We start from the raw sequence: 12,407 nt of genomic DNA on the forward strand, positions 1-12,407 counted from the left end.
AAAAAAAAAAAAAAAAAAAAAAAAGAAATAATTGAAACTGGGCAAAGCATTGAATAGACATTAAAAAAAAAGACTCTGCCCTTAGTATTTAGCAATTAGGTTGTCATTTTTATTGGAGCTTGATATTGGAATTTAAAGTAGAGATTCATAAATATTATTAACATATATTTTATGTTATCTTTATAATGTTTAAAATGGGAGTAATCTCTTGTAGAACCACCTATGAGCCATTTTCTTTCTTAAGATATTAAGTATTAAACTGGGAAAAATTGCTTTGAAAATACTTCCTAACTTAATATTTCCCAGGACAAAAGCATGTCACTTCCTTAGGTTCCAGAGTGTCGTTTTCTCTTTTTTTTTAAGCCTTGTGAACCACTCCACTCATAGCTGAAGCTCAAGATTTTTCTAGGTTATCGTGAGGTTTGTTTCCCACTGGGTATCTATATGTGTCTCTCTCTTTCAGTCAAAGCTTTCTCTAGCCTTCTGTGGCTGACAGTTTTTGTTAGTTGTCCTGTCCTTTCTTTGCCGGGTCTCTCACTGCGCCTTCCGCAGCCCGCTTGCCCTCACCTCAGTGTCCTGTGCAGACCTGAAAGGCAGCAGACAGCATAACAGTCTGTGTCCCATGCCTTCACTGGTTCTAGCAATTCGGTGAGTGAAATTTTGAAGCTTCCTTTTAGATACACTCAGCCCTCCAGGGGCAAATATATCCATGGGGAAATATTTGAGGAAAAAAAATTCCGGAAAGTTCCAGAAAGCAAACCTTGAATTTGCCCACTGCTGGCAAGTATTTACATAGCGTTTACTTTGCATTAGGTATTATAAGTAATTTAGAGATGACTTAGAGTATACGGATGTGTGTAGGTTAAATGCCAGCACTACGCCATTTTATATAAAGGACTTGAGCATCCGTGGATTTTGGTATTTGGGGGGTGCTGGAACCAATCCCCCATGGATACTGAGAGACAGCTGTACTTCTTTGTAAGTGCCTCACTTAACATAGTATTTACTTTTACGGTTCTTCAATAAAGTGTGCAGAGTTATTATTTACGACTTCTTGTTTCCTGGGAGTCTTGATATGGTTAGAGTGTCTTGAGCAGGACTGATGGGAAGAGGGTTACGTTGAGTCAATCCTAGCCTAAAACAAGCAAGTGGTTTTCTTAGGGATAAACACCCTAATTGTCACCACTTGCGTTTTTTGAGGACTTCTATGGTTCTTTGAGGCAGGTCTACATTCAGCATAATTTTTTTTTAAACTTTAGTTTGTTAAAACAAATAGAACAAATGTATGTTTGTTGTGGAAAACAGAGAAAAGTAGAAATAAAGCGGGAAATTGTCTTCAAGACAGCCATTGTTAATGTTTTGGTATATTTCCTTTTTGTGTGTCTTTTATTATTCTTTTAACTTAAAAATATACTCTGCTTGAAACATTATAAATCATTCTTCATCGATGAAATGATTTTTTAAAATTAATTTTTATTGGCGTATGGTTGATTTACAATGTTGTGTTAGTTTCTGCTGTACAGCAAAGTGAATCTATTATACGTGTATCCACTCTTTTTTAGATTCTATTCCCATATAGGTCATTCCAGAGCATTGAGTAGAGTTCCCTGTGCTATACAGTAGGTTCTTATTAGTTATCTTTTTATATATAGTAGTGTGTCTGTTTCAGTCCAAATCTCCCAATTTATCCCTCCCCCCCGCCCCCCGCTTTCCTCCTTAGTAACCAAAGTTTGTTTTCTATAATACATCTGTCATCTGTGACTCTCTTTCTGTTTTGTATATAGGTTCATTTGTATCCATCGATGAAATGATTTTTGAATACCTGAGCTGCAAGAATGTTACTAAAAGGGAAAAGATCTGTTCCAATTTCTCTGGACAGCTTTTATGTAGGTCATCCAAATTATTCCCCAAATCTCTTTCTGAATGTTAAAGAGACGGTTTGAAGTGGGTTTTGTTTTCTCATTCTAAAAAACTGAGATATTTAAGATTTGAAAATATACAATTCAGTGGTTTTTAGTATATTCACAAGCCTGTGTAACATCATCACTGTCTAACTCCAGAACGTTTCATCACCCCAGAAAGAAACCCTATACCCATGATCAGTCACTCCCCATTCCTCCCGCTCCCTCAGACCCTGGCAACCACTAATCTACTTACTGTCTCGAGGGACTTGCTGTATAGTGGACATTTCATATACATGGAATCTTACAGCGTGTGGCCTTTTGTGTCTTGGCTTCTTTCGCTCAGCATAATGTTTTCAAGATTCATCCATGTTGTAGCATGTGTCAGTACTTTATTCCTTACTATGGCTGAATAATGTTGCATTATATGGACATACATTTTATTGATCCATTCATAAGTTGGTGGACATTTGGGTTGGTTCCACCTTTTAGCTATTATGAATAATGCTGCTGTGAACATTTGTGTACAAGTTTTTGTGTGAACATATCTTTTCGGTTCTCTTGGATATACACCTAGGAGTGGAATTGCTGGGTCCTATGGCAACTGTCTCTCTCTCTCTCTCTTTTTTTCCCCTAATTTGTTGAAGTGAAACTCAAATAACATCAAAGTAACTATTTTAAAGTGAGCCATTCAGTGCATTCATAATGTTGTACAACCACCACCTTTATCTAGTTTCAAAATATTGCCATCACTCCAAGTAAGATCCCTCACCCATTAAAGTTTCTCCCCATTCCCCAGCCTCTGGCAACTACCAGTCTGTATTCTGTCTTTATGGGTTTGTCTATTTTGGTGTTTCATATAAGTGGAAGCGTAGAAATGTGACCTTTTGTGTCTGGTTTCTTCTCCTTAGCATATTTCGGAGGCTCATCCATGTCGTAGCATGTGTCAGTACTTCATTCCTTTTTTTTTTTAAGGTCTTTATTGAATTTGTTACAATATTGCTTCTGTTTTATGTTTTTTGGTTTTTTGGCCACGAGGCATGTGGGATCTTAGCTCCCCAACCAGGGATCCAACCCGCACCCCTTGCATTGGAAGGCGAAGTCTCAACCACTGGACCGCCAGGGAAGTCCCTTCATTCCTTTTTATGGCTAAATAAAATTCTGTTTAACTTTCTGAGGAACTGCCAAACTTTTCTAAAGTGGCTGCACTTACATCCCCACCAGCAACGTATGAGAGTTCCACTTTTCCACATTTCTGCAAACACTTGTTATCGGTTTGCATTCGTGTGACGGCTAATGTCGTTGAGCAGCTCTTCACGTACTTATTGAACATTTGTATATTTTCTTTGGAGAAACATCTCTTCACATCCTTTGCCGATTTTTTAAATTGGGTTATGTGTCTTTTTATTATTGAGTTGTAAGAGGTCTTAAATATTTTGAATACTAGACCCCTAACACATGTATTATTTACAGATATTTTCTCCCATTCTTTGAGCTGTCTTTTCACTTTCAGGATAATGCCCTTTGAAGCACATTTTTAATTTTGATGAAGTCCAGTTTATCTATTTTTTTCTTTTGTTGGTTCTGCTTTAGGTGTCATAGCTAAGAAACCATTGCCTAATCTAAGGTCACAAATATTTACCCCTATGTTTTCTTCTAAGATTTTTATGGTTTTAACTTAAATTTAGATCTTTCATCCATTTTGAATAAATGTTTGTATATGGTGTGAGGTAGGGGGTCCAACTTCATTTTTTGCATGTTGTCCCAGCACCATTCATTGAAATGTCTGTGCTTTCCCTCACTGAATTGTCCTGGCACTCCTGTAGAAAATCCATTGGCCATAGGTAATATGGATGTATTTCTGGACTCTAAGTTCTGTTCCACTGGCCTCTCTTTCTAATCGTACGCTGGCGGTACACAGTGTAGCTTATAATAAATTCCGGCATCTAGAGCTTGAAACAGTTTTAGTTGTATGCTGACTGTTTTTCTTCTTAACATGTTCATTGGGATTAAAGAAAAAGTATTTTTCTTAAAAAGGAAAGTGGTATTTTTAAAAAATTATAATGTACTTTATTAGTTCTTTGCATAGTTAGTGTAGCTAGTCTATGAGTGCTATTTTATAGGGTCTGAAACTAAATTTTACTTTTACTGTTGAGGAGGCAAAGGCCTAGTGGTGTAAGTAACCTACGGGTGGATACACAGTAGGTATTTAATAAATTTTTGTTGATTTAAATAGTCTGAGATGTTACTAGTTCTTAATTCGCTGACAGCTGTTTGCTTCTACCTCTGATTTATATGATACTGAGTCTTTATGGCCCATCTGTCAACGGTGTTGCTTACATCACGAAGTGGGTATTTTTTAACAAAGTACTTTGTGAAGTGGTCTCTAGGAGTGCATCAAGGCAGAAGCTGTACTTGCCTGAGTAAATGCAACTGTAAGCGGTAAAGGTTTTAAACGGTGTACATAGCAAATCATTTTAGGATAGCAATGAGCTACATGTAAGAGAAATTCAACTATGGTGATTTAACCATGTAAGGTTTTATTTTTGTCATGTAATAAGGAGACCAGGGGCAGCAGTCTGTATGATGGTACGCTGTCAGCAGTATTCTATCTATGCTAGACTTCTGCTCTGTCATTCTTGTGTGTGGCTTTCTTCTTCATGCTTACAAAACGGCTGCTGAGCCTCCCAGCACGATATTCCATTCCAGGCAGAACGGGTGTGGTGAGAGAAGTGCAAAAGGCACGTGCCAAATGCTCTTTTTTTTAAAAAAATCACAAATCAGTTTATTTTTCTAGAAACCCCCACTGAAAAAACTATTTACAAATTATTAGCCAGAACTGTGTCACTTGTCCCCCTAGTTCCTGAGAAATCCAGTTTCTACGGGCGTATCTTGTTTTACTACACTTGCAGATGGTGCATTTTTTACAAATTGAAGTTTTGTGGCAACCCTGACTTGTCAGATGATGGTGAGCATTCTTTAGCAATAAATCATTTTTTTTTAACATCTTTATTGAGGTATAATTGCTTTACAATGGTGTGTTAGTTTCTGCTTTATAACAAAATGAATCAGTTATACATATACTCTTCCCTCTTGCGTCTCCCAATCATTTTTAAATTAAGGTATGTACTCTGTTTTTTTAGGTAAATACCATCGCACACTTAATTCACTACCATATAGTGTAAACATAACTTTTATATGCAGTGGGAAACCAGAAAATTCGTGTGACTCGATTTATTGTGATGTTTGCTTTATTGCAGTGGTCTGGAGACAAACCTGCAATATCTCCAGGACATGCCTGTATAGTATTTTATACTTCCACCTGGAACAAGGTTAGATTTATGTTAATTTGGAAGAAAGGGAGAATATTTCAAAGATGGAGAAATTTGGACTAAAAAGAGCTACCACCAAAAAAAGATGAAAAAAATCAGAACTGCTAAAAACTAAGGTAGCATGAAAGAGAGTGGTGATCAATATTTCCATCTCTAATCACATTTTAAAATATATTTATTCATTCATTGCATCTTAATTGAGCACTTACCATATACCGCCGTGTTCTCAGTGCTTCCTGTCTTACATCCTACTTACTCTGGGTGTCATCTACAGTCTCCCCTCAATTTCCCTCTCCTTCGGTATCGCTCTAGAGAAATCACCAGTTTAGGCTATCTAAGCAAATCTGCCTCTAGTCTTTTCCATTGTGACCAGTACCCTCATCATTTAACTTTTTTTAGGAACCAAACAAAGGCAGGATAAATTCAGCGTTTTAAGAGAATCATAACACATGACTTGTATTTAGCTTTATTTATTTATCTATTAATAAATTTACTTATTTATTTATTTTTGGCTGCGTTGGGTCTTCATTACTGCGCGCGGGCTTTCTCTAGTTGCGGCGAGCGCTGGCTACTCTTCGTTGCGGTGCGTGGGCTTCTCATTGCGGTGGCTTCTCTCATTGCAGAGCACGGGCTCTAGGCACGTGGGCTTCAGTAGTTGTGGCTCCCAGGCTCTAGAGTTCAGGCTCAGTAGTTGTGGCACACGGGCTTAGTTGCTCCACGGCATGTGGGATCTTCCCGGACCAGGGCTGGAACCCGTGTCCCCCGCATTGGTAGGTGGATTCTTAACCACTGCGCCACCAGGGAAGTCCTGTATTTAGTTTCAGATATCATTTTCCCCAACTGCCCCATATTTCCATTAGGAGGTATTGGAATATTTTTATTGGTAGAGATGTTTAGGATAAGTGATTTCCTATTCATTTAAAATTTTCAAAGGGGCCTGGATTTTATAGGATGTGTATATATATATATATATATATAGATAGATAGATAGATAGATAGATTTGGGGGCTAGATCTCATGACTTTTCACATCTATCCTAAGTCTACTATTTTAAATTAGATGAGTGAAATGTAGGGAAGGGCATATTGTAAACAAATTTGCAGGAATTAGACACTTCACATGTTTGTTAAAACCTGGTATCTGTTTCTCTTAACGTTTTAAAATCAATTTTTTTTTCTTTTTTTGCGGTACGCGGGCCTCTCACTGTTGTGGCCTCTCCCGTTGCGGAGCACAGGCTCCGGACGCGCAGGCTCAGCGGCCATGGCTCACGGGCCCAGCCCCTCCGCGGCATGTGGGATCTTCCCAGACCGGGGCACAAACCCACGTCCCCTGCATCAGCAGGCGGACTCTCAACCACTGCGCCACCAGGGAAGCCCTAAAATCAATTTTTGAGGTATAATTTTTCTAAACAAACTTGATTTACTGAAATTAAAGTGCTAGATTGAAGTCTTTGTTCTGACACTTGCGTTAATGATGAGGTAACTAGACTAGTATCATGACATTTGGATCCCTTAAATAACACTGAAAAGGCATCGTGGAAGGGAGCAAAGTAGGATAAGTGAAGAAGTAGGAAAGACCATGCAAAGGTGGTGAAACTTTTCTGTATGTATAATTGGAATGAAACTTTCAGTTTTCCTCTTTTTTTCCCCCACTTCCAGATCCAGTTATGGGACACAGCAGGACAAGAACGATTCAGAAAGAGCATGGTCCAGCACTACTACAGAAATGTACATGCTGTTGTCTTCGTGTATGATATGACCAACATGGCGAGTTTTCATAGCCTGCCATCTTGGATAGAAGAATGCAAACAGCATTTGCTAGCCAGCGACATACCACGGATTCTTGTTGGAAATAAATGTGACTTGAGGAGTGCCATTCAGGTACCCACAGACTTGGCACAAAAATTTGCCGACACGTACAGTATGCCTTTGTTTGAAACCTCTGCTAAAAACCCCAATGATAATGACCATGTGGAAGCTATATTTATGACCTTGGCTCATAAGCTGAAGAGCCATAAGCCGTTAATGCTTAGTCAACCCCCTGATAACGGAATTACCCTGAAGCCTGAACCAAAGCCTGCAGTGACGTGCTGGTGCTAAATCACAGTCTTTATTGTACAATCTAATTTTGACTAAAGAAATACTTTTGAAGTATGACCGTGATAAGTCATAGAATTTAATCTCAAATGTCATGGAGCATCCTGGCACTTTCCTGTTCATCATCGTCGTGCTTATTTTTGTATTTTGTCTCTACTTCAAGTTTGTCACTGCGACAACACAAGGAAAAAGTTAGTTTTCAGAGGTTGAAGTGAAGCAGAGTGAGGATGAGTGAGAACATCTTTCCATTGAGAGCCCCATGAGAAGGCTTCAAATGAGAGTATGATGGGATTTTAAGAGTCAGTGATTGTTTAATCCTGTGTTCCTGCAATTGAAAAAATACATTAAGGGTTTAGTATACTTACTCGTATGTGCTTTGGACGGGAAGTGTTCTCAATAGGATAAAAACTGGTATTTGCCTCTCCCTAGAGTTCTTTCTTTGTATTATTAATGTACTTAAATGCATTATTATTGGTACATTTTAGAGCCAAGACTTTAGTTCCAGTGGAAGGAGAGAGCCTAGAATGTTTTCTGGTTCTCAGTCCATAAAGAATGACCTTTCCAACAGTTCTAGATGCTTAATATTTCAAATCACTATCAATCAGGTCTACAAAAAAAAAAATCATTGTTATTTTTAGAAGAGTAATTTGAATTGTTTTCTTACTAAATTCTACACAATATGCAAAAGTAAATCAGATAGTAAGGTGCTTTATACTTTATTTTGATACCTTTAAACATTGAAAAACTAATTGAAAGATTTGAGGAGATGCAGTTTGGGGAAAAATAGCTAAACATGGTTCCTGGCTACCACAAAAGACCTATTCCTGGCTTTTGGTCAAGCTGTGTGTCATAGTATCTCTTGCTCTCCCCCGGCCCCCAATCAATTTAATGCCTAAAGGCTGAATAAACAAATCATCCTCCATTTGGATTGTAACTCTGAGGGCATACCTGTAATTGCTACGAGTCTACATTTTATTTCTGTCATAGTACATTACAGGACTTCTGTTGTTTAAATCTTTAAATTTTTATGGTCACAACAAACTACTCCTCAGTATAAAAAATAAATTAGATATTGAAAAATATCTAGTGTACCCCTTGGTGGTAGAAAGAATATTTCAGAACGTTTTTTTACCCTAATTACTTTTATTTTGAATTTAAGACTTTGCACATAGGAAATAGTAAGCTTGCATGTGAAGCTATTACGTGAATGGAATGTAAGCCATGAACTTTATCTGAAGTGTGCACATTGACTAATTCTGAAAGATTGCTGAACTTAATATAATTTTAGAGGAAATTAAGCCAAAAGGTGATTATACTTAAAATATTTTCAGAATGTGGGAAACCAATTAAATATGTGATGTAATCTAGTTTAGGATTTTTTGTGTAATCATGATGGTGGTCCTGACTGGATAATTTATTTATGAAAACAAGATAATTCTATTAAATGAACTAATGGAAAGTAATAATTACAGGAAATAATTATTCTGTTTTAAACATTAGAGCTTAAGGAAAAACAAATTGGCTTTGTTTGCTTTTAAGAAGATTAATCCATTTTTCTTATCATGGTAGAATTAAAAATGGTTTGACTTTGTCTAAATTAGTGTTGATTTGCAACTATTTTTATAGTAAAACAATGACAGCTGTTATAATTGTCATGGGAGTAACAGTTTTTTAAAGAAGGGAATCTGTTTATTGCTTATCAAAACATTTTCTAAAGTGGGGGAAGAAAGTTTACAGACTTTCCAAGCACTTTTTTTTTTTCAGTGCTGTTATTACTCATGTTTCTAAAAAGGTAATTTAACTTTATTTCTTTTTGTAAGAAGTTAGTAGTAAGTATCCTTTAAAGTTCTGTAAAAGGACTTATTTTTTCACTTTAATATTTATTTTAAAATATTTGTATCCCATTTGTAGTGATTTATTGTTTTAATTTTTTCTACATATGTTTTTACTTTTAAAAAGAACATACTTATCAGTTGAATGGGGTAAAGCTTTTAGATATTTTCCAGAATATTTATAAAACACAGGCTATTGAGAAATCACTTACAAAATGGTGGCTATCAAACAACTAATTATTAATTTTTAAAGCACAAATCACACACTTTGTAACTCCTGTATGAATTTATTTTAACTGTGACCTTTAGTTGAAAACCTCAGATATGTTTTGGAAAAGTCATAATTTGAGAACACCAAAGGAAACGAATCCAGATTCCAGTGAAGTTAGCTATTCATGACAATGCTTTATTGACAGTGTATTGCTAGTACATTTCCTCGTGAAATCTAAACTAGAGTTAAATAATTTTGTTATGGAATAGCATCACTGTAACTTCGCCCTCATGAAGTTCAATAAACCAGCTTTGGCATAAAGAAATTGTGGTTTATTTTCGTTTGGTTACTAGGTTGAGCATAAAATAAAACAAACAAACAAATCTCTGGTTTTCCTCTGGCTTCCAGGTAGTATGTAATACATTAGAATCAAACAGACAAAAACTAACCCATTTGGAAATACACTCAAGGTTAAAGAACTTTTCAGGAAAAAACCCTAAGTATTAAAATTAGCTGATAGGGTAGCTTTTTTATTTGTGAGGCTGAGTAATCCAGCTTGTTTAAGAACAAACACTTCAGTGCAAATGGCACATATCACCAGAGTGGTTGGCATCTGTATATTTAAAGGTAGAAGAATTCAGCAGGATGAATAACTATAGAAAGTGAGAAAGAGGAGAAGGGAGTAGGTGACAGGTGTAAGATTACAATTTCTGCATTCAGATTTCTGATTTAGTTAGGCTCTTTTGGAGAATGTTTTGTTTTTAGAGACTTGTTTTTGGCTGCATTGGGTCTTCGTTGCCGTGCGCGGGCTTTCTCTAGTTGCGGTGAGTGGGGGCTACTCTTCGTTGCGATACCAGGCTTCTCACTGGGGTGACTTCTCTCGTTGCGGAGCAAGGGCTCTAGGCTCGTAGGCTTCAGTAGTTGCAGCACACAGGCTCAGTAGTTGTGGCTTGCGGCTCTAGAGCGCAGGCTCAGTAGTTGTGGCACACGGGCTTAGTTGCTCCGTGGCATGTGGGATCTTACCGGACCAGGGCTTGAACCCGTGTTCCCTGCATTGGATTAGGGTTAGGGACTCTGAAGTTCGTGCTGCTTTCCCTGGTCAGTTTATTTCATATATGTTACTCTTCTGTTCAAACACAAAATTACATTATTCATGAAAGACTGCTTTTTAAATAATCAGACAATAGGTTGGTCAAATCTTTTGGGGGGCAGACTTGCTAGAGCCTGTGTGGCAAATACTGATTCACTTCATTTGTTGGAATAACCTGGTTTATCAGACTTGTGTTAGGCAGTGAGCTACGTAGATGAATAAGACTGTCCTTGAAGAACTTACAACGTAATATATAAACAAATAGGAATTCTACAGTGTACTGTGGTAAATGTAACTAAGGAGGCAAACACAAAGGACGATGAGCACAGAGACTGGCGTGATCGTGTGGCTTCGATGCAGAGGAGGGAGTGTGCGGTGAGATGAAGGGGTGGTCAGAACACTGGGTGATGAAGCCAGCAAGGCAGGTTGTGACTGAACCGCCAAGTCGCCATATGCAGTGGAATTAGGACTGACTTAGGTGCAGGTGTCAGGAACTCAGGTCACATCCGTCTACAAGGGGGGATTTATTGTCAGGAGTCTGACTTGTCTGACATTAGACTCCAGGACAAGGATGCAACTAGACCCAAAGAAGAGCTGGGATTGAGGACTCGGTCTCCTACCTCTGGGCTCAGCTTGCTGCCCCCCTTCATTCTCTCTCTCTCTTATAGTTGGATTTCTCCACTCTTCTGGTTCACTTGGCAGAAAACATGGCCAGTAACCGCTTCTGAGCTTTTGCACGCTGCAGGCCTCCAAAGAGAAATCGACCGAGTGTCAGTCCCAAGTCAAAATGTCTAGGGTGGCCTGGCTAGAGTCAGGTGCCCGGCCCAAGATCAATAGCCAAGAAAAGATCAATTACGGAATTTCCACATTTGGGGGGAGAAGGAATTTTGGGGAAGGGAAACAAAAATGAGAACAGCCACACAAAAACATTTGAGCTTTACTATTTAGACAGTGGGTAACTAATGAAAGCATTTAAGCAAGGTAGTGAGTGAGACCATCAGATTTATGCCTGAAATTCCAGTGGTGAGGGGAAGGCTATGTGGGAATGGAGCCATGGTGGCCAGTTTACTGTTATAGCCTAGAAGAGAGAACTTTCAGTGGGAAGTTGCCAGAAGAATAATACCATACAGCACTTTTCTTCTTCTGTCTGGCTTATTTCACTTGGAATGTTGCCCTCCAGATTCATCCACGTTGTCACAGATGGCAGGATTTCCGTCTTTTTAAGACAATAGGGACTTCCCTGGTGGTGCAGTGGATAAGACTCCAAGCTCCCAATGCAGGGGGGCCCGGGTTTGATCCCTGGTCAGGGAACTAGATCCCACATTGCATGCCGCAACGAAGAGTTTGCATGCCACCATTAAGGATCCCGCCTGCCACAACTAAATAATGAATAAATATTTAAAAATGAATGAATATAAAAAAACAGTAATATTCCTCTGTGTGTGTGCGTGCGTGCGTGCGTGCGTGCACGCATGTGTATCTCACTTTCTTTATCCATTTATTTGTCAGTGGGCACTTAGGTTGTTTCCATACCTTGGCTATTGTGAATAAAGGCTGCAATGAATATGGTAGTACAGATATCTCTTTGAGATAATGATTTTGTTTCCTTTGTACACCCAGAAGTGGGGTTGTTGGATCATATGGTAATTCTATGTTTAATTACTTGAGGTATCTCCATACTGTTTTCCATGGTAGCTGTACCAGTTTACATTCCCAGCAAGAGTGTACAAGCGTTCCCTTTTCTCCACATCCTTGCCAGCATTTGCTGTCTCTTGCCTTTTTGTTTTTGTTTTTGTTTTTTTGCGGTACGCGGGCCTCTCACTGCTGTGGCCTCTCCCGTTGTGGAGCACAGGCTCCGGACGCGCAGGCTCAGCGGCCATGGCTCACGGACCCAGCCGCTCCGCGGCATGTGGGATCTTCCCGGACCGGGGCACGAACCCGTGTC

General features: G+C 38.6%; 1 protein-coding gene across 2 annotated transcripts in view; it reads left to right on the forward strand.

Moving 5' to 3' along the window:
• Positions 1-9,692, forward strand: part of RAB33B (RAB33B, member RAS oncogene family) — an 18,437-nt gene extending 8,745 nt beyond the window's left edge. The window contains exons 2-3 of one of the 2 annotated variants that reach the window (XM_024745114.1): positions 5,162-5,233; positions 6,892-9,691. In XM_024745114.1, coding sequence (XP_024600882.1) covers positions 5,162-5,233; positions 6,892-7,332 — 513 coding nt within the window. In that variant the 3' untranslated portion in view covers positions 7,333-9,691. Of the gene's footprint in view, positions 1-5,161; positions 5,234-6,891 lie in introns of both variants that reach the window. The other variant, XM_024745115.1, reaches the window with a different exon arrangement.
• The last annotated feature ends 2,715 nt before the right edge of the window (positions 9,693-12,407 follow it).

This window comes from Neophocaena asiaeorientalis, unplaced genomic scaffold (genome assembly GCF_003031525.2).
Source record: "Neophocaena asiaeorientalis asiaeorientalis breed wild unplaced genomic scaffold, Neophocaena_asiaeorientalis_V1.1 scaffold65, whole genome shotgun sequence".
Taxonomy (NCBI): domain Eukaryota; kingdom Metazoa; phylum Chordata; class Mammalia; order Artiodactyla; family Phocoenidae; genus Neophocaena; species Neophocaena asiaeorientalis.